Genomic DNA, 12,496 nt, shown 5'->3' on the forward strand with positions numbered 1-12,496 from the left:
TGTGGGAAATGCCCACAGCCCTTAGGGAAATGCAGCAGGTAAGGTTTGGTCTGCCGGGTGGTCCAGAAGGGTGGCCTGACCCTGAACGAAGGCCCTGCCATGCCCCATGTCGTGGCGGGCTGCACCACAGTGAGCTCAGGGATAAAGAGCCAAAGGGTGAAACTCCCTGGGAGTCCATGGGAGATGCTCGTTCAGTGATGTATTTTACAGGGAATCAAGGTGGATGTTAGGATTGAACCAGCGTGGTCTGGCAGATTTTGTGAGGTCCCACACCTGAAAATGAACAGTATGAGGAAATAATCCTATAATGCATCCTGGGGAAAAAGCAAGGGACACTGTGGACTTGGTTAGAGGTGGTGACAATGAGCCAAGGCTGTTACCCAGTGTGTCAGGGCACAGGGACCCTGCACCGTGACAAGGAAGGGCAGGGAGGACACGCAGCCAACAGCCCATGGGAGCCAACAGCAGCGATCTGGGGCTTGTGGAGCTGTCCTCGGGGTCTGCAATGGCTCCGAGGCAGGGGCCAAGCACCACGATGATACTGAGGATGTGGTGAGCAGGGCAGGGCTTTGGTATGAACCAGCACAGGCAGCGGGAATGGTGCTGGGCTCTGCAGGGCTTGCAGCAACGAGCTCACCGGTGGTACCCGCGCTGCCCACTTCTAGAGGGGTTTGTTTGTGTGCCCTAAAAACCCTCCTGGAGGTATTTTGTTTATTTATTTATTTATTTTCTTTCCCTGAATGCCCTGGACTTGCAAAGCTGTTCTTCACGGCGTTAAGGAACATCTCTGTGGTGTGTCAGCTGCAAGCAGCGGGCAGAGCAGGGGTGGCGAGCGGGGTGCCCGCAGAGGGAGGCAGCGGGGCGCGGGGGGCACGGGGGGGTGGGAAGGGGTCGGGAAGCCCCAAAGGGAGGAGGCTGCTCCCGGGGGCTGCCAGAGCAGCTCCCCAGGGTGTGGGGCAGCCCCGAGGGCGAGAGGCGAGGGGCTGGAAGGGCTGCGAGCCGCGTTTTGCAGCCCGAGAGCCACCAGAGGGCAGCAGGTCCTCACGGACCAAGCTGGCCACAACTGCCCCTGCAGCCCCACCAGTGGCACGGCCACACGCAGCCCACCCCGCTCGGGGGGGCTCCCACGGGCACCCTCCTGCTCGCCAGCACCGGCACAAGGGGATGCACTCGAGTCCCATGTCCCTGCCGGACAGGCTGCGGTGATGCCCAGCCCCAAAGTGCCCATGCCGTCCCCGCAGGATGCCACGCCGAGGGATGGAGGCATTGCTTGTGGTTCCTTGGCGAGCTCCTATGTGTCACAGACGGTGTGTGAGCCCCAGACACGCAGGTATTGCTGCCTGATGGGTGGCTCGGCCCTTACGGTGTGTCCTGGGTGGCAGCAGGGGCTGGCACCGTGCTTCCCGTGCACGTGGCCGCACGCACCCCGAGTGGGTTCCCCGGCCATCGCCCCAGCCGGCAGTGATGGAGCCAGCCAGGCTCTGCACAGCCCCATCGGCTGCTGCTCTGACCACAGCTCACTGCAAGAGAAATTCCCAGGCAAACACGCCTATTGATTTCCTTTCTCGCTCCCCTTCGATGGATTTGCAAACAAACGGGGTGTTTTCCCACCAGGTAGCAAACCAGCAGCCGTCTTGGCCATAAATCCCCACCTAAATCCCTAGCTGGTGGCCAGAATGTCCTCTGCCTTGTGTGGGAATGCAGAGCCTAAATTAGTCCCGGCTGATCAGGCTGTGGGCGTCAGCAGGGTTAACCCGGAGGTATCCCCACCTGGGCCTGTTCCTTAAATTTTCTCACAGCGTCAGCTGGAGAGCCTCCTCCTCTTCTTGTTCCAAGCTTTTCTGCTGTTGAAGAGCTACCACATCCTACCCCTGATGTGGCTGCATTCTTGTGGTAAGTGGAGTGATTCCCGGTTTAGGAATGACTCGGGATCTTTTGGAAAAGGCACGGCTTAAAAGGCTGGACCATGAGCAAAACCATCGCCTCCCGGGAGCCCTCAAGACCAAAGAGCCCTCCGGTACCAAAGTTAGGTGCTCTGTTTGGAGGTTGTTCCAGCAGGAGTGTTACCACCATTCCCTCTTGTCCTAGCATGAGGAGGTGCTGATGATGATGCTGTGAGGCTCTCCCCACGTCTCTAGTCCCCAGCAGGCACCGTGCTCACTGCAGGCCTCGCTGCGGGGTTGTTGAATCCCGCTGGGGCACGGAGCCAGTGCCTCTGCCTGCCCTGTGCTGCTCATCCTCCTTCCTTACGCAAGGCTGGATGCTGAGCGGAAGGCTGCGATTTTATTTGTTGTGTTGTTGTTGTTGTTGTTGTTTTTCTTTCTAAATACATATTTCAGACAAACAAACAAACTAATAACTCCCACAAGTTGCCGTGATGCGTCTAACCACATCCGCGGCGCTGTGCTTCCAAGCAGATGTTGCCAGGACTCACTGAGTCTCCAGCAGCATTATGAAAGCACGTCCAGATGCAAGGGCTGATAAGGATTCCCTCCATCCCACCCTCCCGGTGCTCTGCAGCCCCCGTGGCCGAGCCTCGCCGTGCTGCCAGGCCCTGCAGAGCTCCCCAGCAGCGCTCACCTGCAAAGCCTTTCCCTGAGAAGGAGGCAGAGGCTTGGAAGGAGCGCTCGGGGAGGTTACCCACAGGGCTTGTGCAACGTGGACCTGAACAATGAAGCTAAATTGACTCGGCCCAGCTTGCAGTGAAGACAACAGGAGTGCTGTTGAGTTCACATGGCGTTGCAGCATTACATTGCAGGGTCTGGTTCTGATTCTCCAGTCCAGCAGCAGAAACTTCCTTCGGCTTCAGCAGCAGCAGGGCTGGGCCACGCGTACCTAAGTCCCAGCAGAAGCCAGTCAGCTGGCTGTCATTGCTGGTGAGCCCTCAGCAGCACCGAGGTAATAAAAGCCAGAGCAAAGCTCCAGGAGTGTGGGGGCTTCTCCAGCTCCTTGTCGGGTTTGCTTTGGGGAGCGGAGCTGCGCGTGCAGGCGGCAGAGCAAATCCCTTAAACCTCTCTCTGAGAGAGGGGAGAGGGAGACACAGGGACCCCTCAGCTCTCCCTTGGCCCAAGGGGCAGCGGCAGGTCCAGGAATACACCCATGTATTTGGGGATACACCTCCCAGATCTCAGTAACTCCCCCATGCGTCGCTGCGAGTGACAAGTGGTGTGGCTGGGAAGAGGGCAGCACGCTCTCCACCAAGGAAAACAGCTTTTGAGGGATGAGTGCAGCCCAGAGGCACCTGGGGCTGATGCTTTCATCCCAGAGCACGTTGCCCAGGGGCAGCACTTCCACACCGCCTCTCCCCGGCCCCAGAGGAGCTGGCTGGTGAGCAGGTTGCACTTCTGGCACTCTCAGATAGGTTTTAATAGAAGGAACGGGGGGATTATTTTGTTAGGACTGTACTTAAGCCCCCAAAGCTCATTCCACAAAAGCGACCAGGAGCTGCTCTCCAGTGCTGATGGCTTCCAAGTGCTCATCTGGATGAGAGCTGGCGATTTGGCACTGAAGCCCGTCTCCCTCTGCTGAGCCACATCCTATTTCATTTTCCTCATTTGGAGTTGTACCCAGAGCCTCTGCAGTATGAGGGAACACCGTGAATTAGTTTCCAGCACCCTGAACTGTTCACCTCAGCTGCAGTAACCCCTCCCGGCCCTGGGAACCCAATCTACAAAGCAATTCCTTTCCCCAAAGTGCTTGGAGCTTCAACCACAATGGAGAGGATTAAATGCAGACACCTGTTACCACCTCACCTATGAAATCCGCCGTGCTGACAAGTCTGCCACCCGTCACCTGGCTCCACGGTCAATCTTCTGTGGCTGAGAAGGTGGCTGCGAAGAGAGGGGAGCTGTGCTGTGCACGCAGCCTCCCCGATGAGCCGCTGCTTTTCCACCTCGTTTTATTTGCAGCCCTCTGCTCTGCCCCGTGTGCAGCTCCGTTCGGTGACTGCTGCTCCGAACGGCTGTGTCCGACCTGTGTTTCCATCAGGAGGAAGGAGGAGCCTTCATCTTCGTGCCTGTCCCTTTGGAGAGCTCTTTCAGCCACCACCTCCAGCGCCCTGCCCCTTTCCTGGCAGTGGAGGATAAAGGAGGTGGATGGAGGGGCAGGATGTCCCAGTGGGGTTAGCTGTCCTGCAGGGAGGAACTCATGCTCAAAGGTTTATTTTACTCCTTACTCACCTCGGCTTGCTCCTTCCAAAGCAAGGTGGCAGCTGAGGAGGACCAGGGGAGGCTGCTCTTACCACGTATCCATCCCACCCTGCAGTATTTGTTGGTACGCTGAGAGCCCCCAAGGCCACAAGCACCATGCACAAATGCACCGCGTGCCCCGTGCTCTCCGAAGCAGAGGGGACGCAGGCAGAGAGGCCCAGAGCAGAAAGCCCAGAAATGCTCCTGAAATGAAGCATCCCCACCCAGCCTGGGCTGCCACCGGCTCAGGAAGGAAGGTTTGATATCTCATTGCCACCGTGAGATGAAGTGATTCGGCTTTTCTGCTGTGTGCTCATGTTCTCCCTTAGCGCGTGACTCCAAAACTTCATCCCGTGGAAGAGGTGACTGCTTGGGCTCTGGTGAACGAGCTTTGCAGCCTGAAGAGTCACTGTTGTCTTTTTTCTCCTCTTCCTCTAAGTGCCTTTCAGTGGCTGTGTTACAACAAGAGTTGGTCTGATCCAGAGGCCAGGAGAGGCTCAAGCTTTGCCTCGTAGCCTCCCTCTCCATGAGCCACCTGGTTGAGCAGTGTCATGGCTTTCCCTTATGCAGTTGCCTGGAGCCACTCTCCCAGAAGATAATCTTTCCAAGAGCCAGCTCTGAGGCTCTTTTTCCATGTCTGTGTATCCCAGTGCCTCCCAGATACGGAGGCACCTCCACCACAGCCTTGTTTTAATTTATCTTAGCAACTGTCCCCCTAATCCCGCTGGAGGACGGGCTGCCTGGAACTTGCTCGTCTTCCCATGACGGCTTTGATCCTGCGCACGTAAGTGTTCCCTGACAGCCTGGCAGAAGGGGAAGGGCTGTCCCTAGCCCGAAGGGCTCCGAGAGGAATGAATGAATGCTGTGTTTATTTGGATTTCTAATTGACAAGTGCCTCGCCAGATCAGCTGCATGTCACTGCAAGCCGAGGGCACGGAGACAAAACTCCTTCCTTTGCAGCAGCTTCTCAGGATGGGGAAGTTGTTGCTGAAGGCAGCATCCGTCCCCGTCTGGTGCCGTGAGCCCTGTTTGGGCACAGAACATGAAAGCTTTCTCTTCTGTAGGCCATGAAGGTTGGGTCTTCCTTCTTCAGTCAACCCAAGAGGAGAGGTCTGATTAAAGAGTTAAATCAGCGGTGTACAGCACAAAGAGGGGACTCCTGCCTTCTCGTCTCAGGGTATCTCCAGGTGCAATCCTTTCCTGGACCTCACTGAGCTTTTGGGCCAAGTCAGAAAAAAAAAAAAAGTCAGTCTTTCTGGGTTTCTCTCCTCACAGATTAGACCACCAGGAAGCTTCACCATGGGTTTCCAAGTCCTGAATGTTTCCTAAAAGCAGGGTCTCGACAGCTCGGTGTTGGAAATGCTCCTGTCTGTTCCCCTGTGGTGAGACCGTTCTGTTCTGCCACCGAGCCTCTCTGCCGTGGGACTTCATCCCATGCCAAACCTCCTTGCCTTTGCTCAGTCTCGGTGCCCTGCCTGATGCATCGCCCAAACGAAGGGCACAGGGACCGGGGAGGGCTGGTGCCGGGTTGGGGTGAGGGCACTCGGTCCCTGACGAGTCCCTTTGGAGAGGTTTCTCCTGGCAGGGAAGATGCACTCGGGTGGTTTTGTTTCATTGCAAAGCGCAGAAAGCGAAGATGCAAATCACAAAAGAGGAATGAGGATACGGTCACTTCTAGAAGTGTTTGGCTGCAAATGCTCCCGCTTTCGACCCGCTCCCCGGCAGTGACCTGCCAGCCCTGGTTTTCTCCTTCTCTCCTCGACCTTTCTGCTTTCCTGCTCCCACCTGGCCCACACCTCCAGCAGCTGCATTTATCCTGGCTGCAATGAAATTTGGCTTTGGGGGAAAGGCCCGTGCCGAGGTTTCCTTCACCCTACTTATTTTCTCCCCTCTCTCTAAACCAGAAACAACGGAGCTCGGGAACAAGAAGGAACTGAAGTCCATGCCGTTCATCACCTACCTCTCGGGCCTGCTGACTGCACAGATGCTGTCTGACGACCACCTCATCTCCGGCGTGGAGATCCGCTGCGAGGAGAAGGGGCGCTGCCCATCCACCTGCCACCTGTGCCGGCGCCCGGGCAAGGAGCAGCTCAGCCCCACGCCCGTGCTGCTGGAGATCAACCGTGTGGTGCCCCTGTACGCCCTGATCCAGGACAACGACACCAGGGAGGTGAGTGAGCGGGTGGTGGAGCACCAGGAGCTGCCTCTGTCTCCATGTGGGGGAAGCGGGAGCGCAGCCAGAGGGAATAAGCAGCCCCTCGGGACGGGCCCGCAGCCACAGGAGGTCACTGTTACTCCAGGAGGGACCAGCAAAGCTGGAGGTGACCCTTCCCTGGGGCTGGGCTCCTCTCCTTCCTGTGAAAACTTCAGTGGTAATCATCTGGAGATTTATTGCCCACTTTCTCTCTCCCCTGCAACCCCCCCCCATCCCCTCTGCAGCCCCCTAACCCCAAATCCAGGAATGCCAGACCTGCTTAAAGTCACTTATTAGCACTGAGCCTGCACTTGATTAAGATGCAGGGAGAGAGCCAGCGCACAGCAGCTGTGGGTGGGACATGGGGCTGCAGGTCTGGAAGCAATCCCAGCAACCTGGAGGTGTGACCACCAAGAATGATTCTTCCCCCTCTCCCAGATCCATGGGCAAAAGAGCTGCCAGGCTTCTCCTGGCACCCTCATGGGGACTGTCCCTCCTTGGGAACCCCTTGATCCCGTTCCTGCTCTTCCATCTGTTAATCTTCCTGGCGCCTCCAGCAGCATCCTTCCAGCAGCAGGGTGGCAGTTCCTTTTGTGGGGTGAGAGGTAGGTGAGGTGCGGGGAAGGGGCTGACAGTGACAGCGAGCAGAGACCTGGGGCACCCACACTGCCCCTGCTGACCACCAGCCCTATGCCCTGGCAGCAATGCCACCCTGCCAGAGCTGCAAAGCGCCCTCCTCCTCCTCCTGAAAGGTGCCTTCCTCCTCCTCTTCCTTGCCCTGGGGTTGCCTCCTCATCCTGGGGAGCCACGGCCTGCCTTTCTCCAGCCTCCTCCTCCTCCTCCTCCCCGGGCTCAGCAGAGGGCTGGCCCCATCAGCTGCCACTGAAGGACTGCCAGCATTGTGCTGTCCGTCCAGGCGCTGGGGAGAACAACAACCAAACAGGCAGACAAAGCAGACCCCAAAGAAGCAAACCTCCAGGTGCTGCCTGCATGGGGCAGGGTGCTGGAGCCTTCCTGCCGGCGCTGTGCGATGGGCAAAGCCTCCCCAGCCTCTCCCAGGGAGGTGGAGCTGGCAGTGGTCAGGATTTTTGGGGGGAGAGAGAGATCAGGAGGAGGTTATTTGCTCTGAGAAGCCATCCCCTGCGTGGTGGGACCCAGCAGGTGTGCCTGCTTCCCCTGCCAACGTGCCGTGAAGCTGCAGATTTCAATCGCTGCCTCGCTCTGTGCACCAGGACGGGTGCTGGAGGGGGCTGTGCTGCCAGCAGGGTCTGGTGCAAGGCCCGCAGGGTGCGACTCCCTTTTCCAGCATCACTTTGGAGTCTGGGGGTGGTCCCAGGCACTGGCAGTGTGGCATTTGCCTGTGGCATAAACAAGATTTGCAGATGGCTGGGGTGAGCACTTGGACACTGCAGTTCAGAGCACGGGAGGGTCCCTTTGTGCAGGGAGGGGGACGTCGGGGTGGCAGGCTGGGGACACGACCACACCAGACCGGCCACGTCCCTCCCCTCCCAGTGGAGCATCCTCAGCTAACGGCTCTCCTGCCTGCTGTCCTGCTGTTTGTTCCCCATTTCTGTGGATAATAACTGGTAGAGCAGAGGCTGACCCCATAGGAACTGCAGTCAGATCCCAATTCCCTCACAGAAGTCAAAAACAAAAAGAAGGGGGGGGGACACACAACCAAAAAATTCAGATCTTTCTCTTTGCATGTATGTACACATCGACTGTTACACGTTATTGGAAAGGTCGTTAGGAAGGAAAGGTCGTTAACAGCACAGATGCTCAGATCTATGAGGTTCTGCTGAAGTTTTCTATGATAAGCCTGGCCACAGAGATAAGGCAAGCTGCAGGTAAAGAAATGTTGCCCGTGGTTTGCAGTAGGTGTGTCTGCTCATCCACCTCAGCAAAGGGAGTTACACGCTGGTTAAAATTTACAGCTACCTCGTGCACAGGGCCTTGTTCTGGGTTTCTGATGACCTTGCCAGACTTTAAGTGCTGGGATTTAAGTTTCCAGGCTGAGTGTCTGCCTTGGGCTGATTTGTGATTTTTTTTAATTATTATTATTTTTTGTATGCATGCATGTTTGATTTCAGCTAAAACTGACCATTTCCAAGAGAAAGATTAGGTGACAATATATTGCCTTGTCCATGTGAACTAGGTTGGAAAGCTCCTTATTTCCACATAGCTAGGGATGGCTGTTTTCTCCTCGCTTTGAAGCAAGGACATGAAATTTAGAAGGGCTCCAGGAGTCAGGTTCTGCCTCGTGCTGCCCAGGGAATGCTCCTCCAAAGCCATTTGTGCCATAAGCATCAGGAAACCCTCAGCTGTGGCTGATCGGGGAGAGTTTTGGTTTATGGCTGCAGTTCAAAGCCTCTGGTCAGCCCCCGGCAGTGTAAACGGTTCCCTCTGTGGCTTAACAGCGTTGTTGGAGAGCTTGCCCGGTCACTGATACCTGGGGACTGCACTGGTGCTAGGGCAGGGACATCCCAGGCTGCTGCTGCCATCCCAGGACACGCGGTGATTTCAGGCTTTGTCCAAGAAAACATTCCTGAAAGGCGATCTCAGCTGCCCCAGGAACTCAAAGCTTCTGGGGAGGGAGGCAAGAAGAGGTGTGGGCCAAGGAAACGTGTTCAGAAGTCCAGGTACCTTTTGGAGAGCGTCGTTGGATGGCTTTTTCGTAGCCATCACAACTGCTTGTGCCCTGTAGCAGTGCAGGCACCAGAGTGGTTAAAGCAAAGATCCCTCCATGGCTGTGTCCAGGTGAAACTGGAGGAGCTTCTTCACTGTGGGATTGTGGAAGAAACCTGCACCCGTGTCCGTGGCTGGGCAGACCCAACAGCAACCAGCCTCTGCCCATTTTGTGCCTTTCTGCTGAAAGAAGTGCCCAGGCACTTCAGGTCAGGGCATATAACAGGAGAGAAGAGAGACCTGGTGGCTCTGTGTGGTTTCCCTCTAGTGAAGGTCCCAAAGCCAAAGGATCGGAGAGCTGCACACCACGACAGCCAGCGAGCCAGTTCTGGTGGCTTTCCTCCTCCTCGCTGCTCCACTGAGATAATCCTGCCCAGCTTCACCCCACGGGATGGGCAAAACACTTCTCTCCCGTGCAGCTGTGGGATTGACGAAGGGCCCAGCTCGCCTCAATAATCACCGAGAGGCACCAAGAGGAGACAGCGGGCTCCCCGGGACGAGCGGGGACACCCAAATCCCCATCCCTCCCACCCCGACACGGCCCCGGGACCTGGGGGAGGCAGGGGCAGGCGCCTTCAGCAGCGAGCTCTGTCTGCTTTGTGCACTGTTCTCCCTCCTCCCTTTCCCCCCAGCACAAACACACACACACAAACCCCACGGCTCCTGCGGAGCAGCTGCAGAAGCGCTTAGAGGGTGGCGGGCAGGAGAGATTTATCCTGCTCCTGCTGGGAAAATGCACTCAAGCCCCGTTGCTTGTATTTAAGGAGACAAATGGACATTGAGCTTGGATTTTAGAAGACCCCTAGGACCTTCGTTTAATTTGAAAATTGAGTAATTTCAGCGTTCGTCTGCAGCCACAAACCCCTCGCAGCGCACCCAACCCAGCCCGCGATGTGGAGGGAGCGTGGGGCTGGCCGGGATTTGTCTCCACCGGGCTTGACAGGTGCCCAGCACGTGGCTGGGACCCCTCCAGGGCTCTCTGTGTGGCCAGGAGCTGCTTCACCACCTGTACACGCTTGCACCAGCGGTGTGCATGTGCCGGAGCAGAGGGACAGGCGGTGGTGACATGGTGGCAGTGGTTTTGGAGAGCGGTGCTGCTTTTCCTCCCTGGTTCCTGCTGATCTCTGCACCCTTCCCGGGCTCACGATCTGCCCTGACGGCTGCGTTTCAGCACAAGTGCAAAGTGCAGATGGCTCTGGCATCTCTTGTTGGTGGGATTTGGTCAGATCTCAGGGTCAAGGTTGTCTCGTACTTGCTGTTCATATGATGTGGGACGGAGCCTTACCCTGGCTGCATGCTTGGAGCACCGCTGTGCCTTTACCCCAGCCCTGAATTACCCGGAGGGACACTGAGAGCCCGTAACGGGGTGAAACACCCCGCAGACATCCATCACCACTCACTGGTTGGGGTGAGGGGGAGCCCACCCTGATCTGTGCAGACAAGACTCACACTGGGGCTCTCCAGCACCTGGGCAGGGAGCTTTCTGTGTGTCCCCCTTGGGGACGTGGCCCTCGAAGGGCAGAGCAGGGGGAAAGGAGCCCAGGCTCAGCGCCGCACGCAGAGCGTCGTCCCTCCCTGTGTCTTTTCCGGAGCAGCCTCCAAAGGCACAGGGAGCTGGTGCCAGTGATTTCTTTTTCCACTGCCAAAACCTGAAAGGGAGCCAGGGCGAGCGGGGACAATGTTTGTATTGTCGAGGTGAGATTATTTTTTTTGGGGGGGTTGTTGTTGTTGTTTTGGTCTGGGCTTTTGGGTTTGCTTTTGCTTTATTTGAATATCTGTTAATTGGTCGTCCTCCTCCTCGTGCCAAAGCCCGGCACTTGTGCATCCCGACGCAGCTCCAGCCCACATCCGACTCGCGTTAGGCGGGGGAAGAATGGAGGCTTTGTAACCACCCCGGGGGGAGCTTCGGAGCCGAGGTGTGAACGGGGGCGCTCCCTGCCCTGCGAAGGCTCTCCTTTTCCCCCGCTGCCAGCTTTTACGGTGTCCTCTGCTGCTCCCTCGCTTCCCATCGATGCCAGAAGCCAGGATGCTGCCCACCCTGGGTCCCTTCCAGCACCCTGACCTTTCCGGCAGACCGCTGCAGAGCCTTCCCGGGATGAAGTGCTGCTGATGCTGCTCCCCCAGGCCCGGCGGCCGGAGGCAGGCAGGGTGTGAGCAGCAGCAGATGAGATCACCTGCCAGCAGCAGCGGGGAAACTTCATCCTCCTTCGCCACGAACCTGGAGCAGACTTTCAGACGCGAACTGCGTGATCCTGGAAAGAGTCTCTGGCCTGGGAAATCCTTCATTTTCCTCCTCCTTTCTGTTTGTTTTCCTCCTCCCAGAGATGTCTAGACGACTAAGGAGCAGCGTTTATCTCTTGTGAGCCTCACTGTAAGGGCACGGAAAGCTTTTCTTCCAGCCACCCTGTCGTGGTGATAGCATCCCAGCCAGGCTGTAAAATGCCTGCTTGATCCTGCATCCCCAGCTCTCCTTTCCCTTGATGAACAGGCAGTACTGCTGGTATCTACAGGCTGCATGGAGCGTGGCAGCACCGGGGAGCTGCACTCATCGGTGGCCTCAAAGAAAAACTCCTGAAGGAAGTAATCAGAAAAGCAGTGCACAAACCACAGTGTGCCAAAGCACCAGCTTCTGGTTCACCTAGGGTACCTGCAGCACGTCTGCCTCCAGCCTGCCTGCTTCTTTGCGTGTTGGTTGTTTGTTTTTTTCCATCATCTCCCTGAATTCCCTTTTTAATTCTAGCAGAAACTGAGGTGTGCCCACCAACCATAAAGAAACATAGACATAAAGCATCGCTTGGGCCAGATTTTCACATCCCTACCAGCCATGGAGAAGACCAGATTTGCGAGGGGAGATCAGCACCCAGCTCACACCCTTCCCAGTGCCCCATCTGGAAACAACGGGCTCCATGCTGTGTCCTGCAAATGCTGACCTGCAGTGTTCCTCGTGTCCTATAATTTTTCTCTCCGGGGATGTCAACAGCAAGCCCGCGGTCAGAAATAACTTGCTGCTTCTCCCTCCTCCAGCTAGGTCTAACAGAGGACAAAGAGGAAATGTTCTTCTCTGCTCGTTGCAGAGCGTCTGAGCTATAAAACGGGGCCAAATGGCCTCCCCCTGAGCACAAATAACAACAGGAGATAGATCCATATGCAATCGAGTGTAGGATGAATGTGCCTAGCTGATCATTCATTTCCTAATATTTTTTTTTATGAATAGGCTTAACTTATGGTAAGATGGGACTTTATGGTCCTGTAAGTCTTGCTCATGTCAAAACAAATGAACTAGCCATCCTATGGGGGAGCTATCAATCCGATATATGTGTGCGCATGGGTGTGGGGAGTCAGACCTATTATACCTTTAAGAGCAAATTAGATGCTGTTCCTATGATTCATAATGCTATATATCTAATGGCATGACTCGTCATCTAGAAAA

General features: G+C 56.4%; 1 protein-coding gene across 4 annotated transcripts in view; it reads left to right on the plus strand.

The window, feature by feature from the left end:
• ASTN2 (astrotactin 2) overlaps positions 1–12,496 on the plus strand; it is a 315,865-nt gene that overhangs the window by 213,224 nt on the left and 90,145 nt on the right. For 3 of the 4 annotated variants that reach the window (XM_084494620.1, XM_084494621.1, XM_084494623.1), the window contains one exon: positions 6,092–6,357. In XM_084494620.1, the coding sequence (XP_084350746.1) occupies positions 6,092–6,357 (266 nt within the window). Of the gene's footprint in view, positions 1–6,091; positions 6,358–10,875; positions 11,781–12,496 lie in introns of those variants that run through there. The other variant, XM_084494622.1, reaches the window with a different exon arrangement.

This window comes from Aythya ferina (genome assembly GCF_964211825.1).
Source record: "Aythya ferina genome assembly, chromosome: 20".
Taxonomy (NCBI): Eukaryota; Metazoa; Chordata; class Aves; order Anseriformes; family Anatidae; genus Aythya; species Aythya ferina.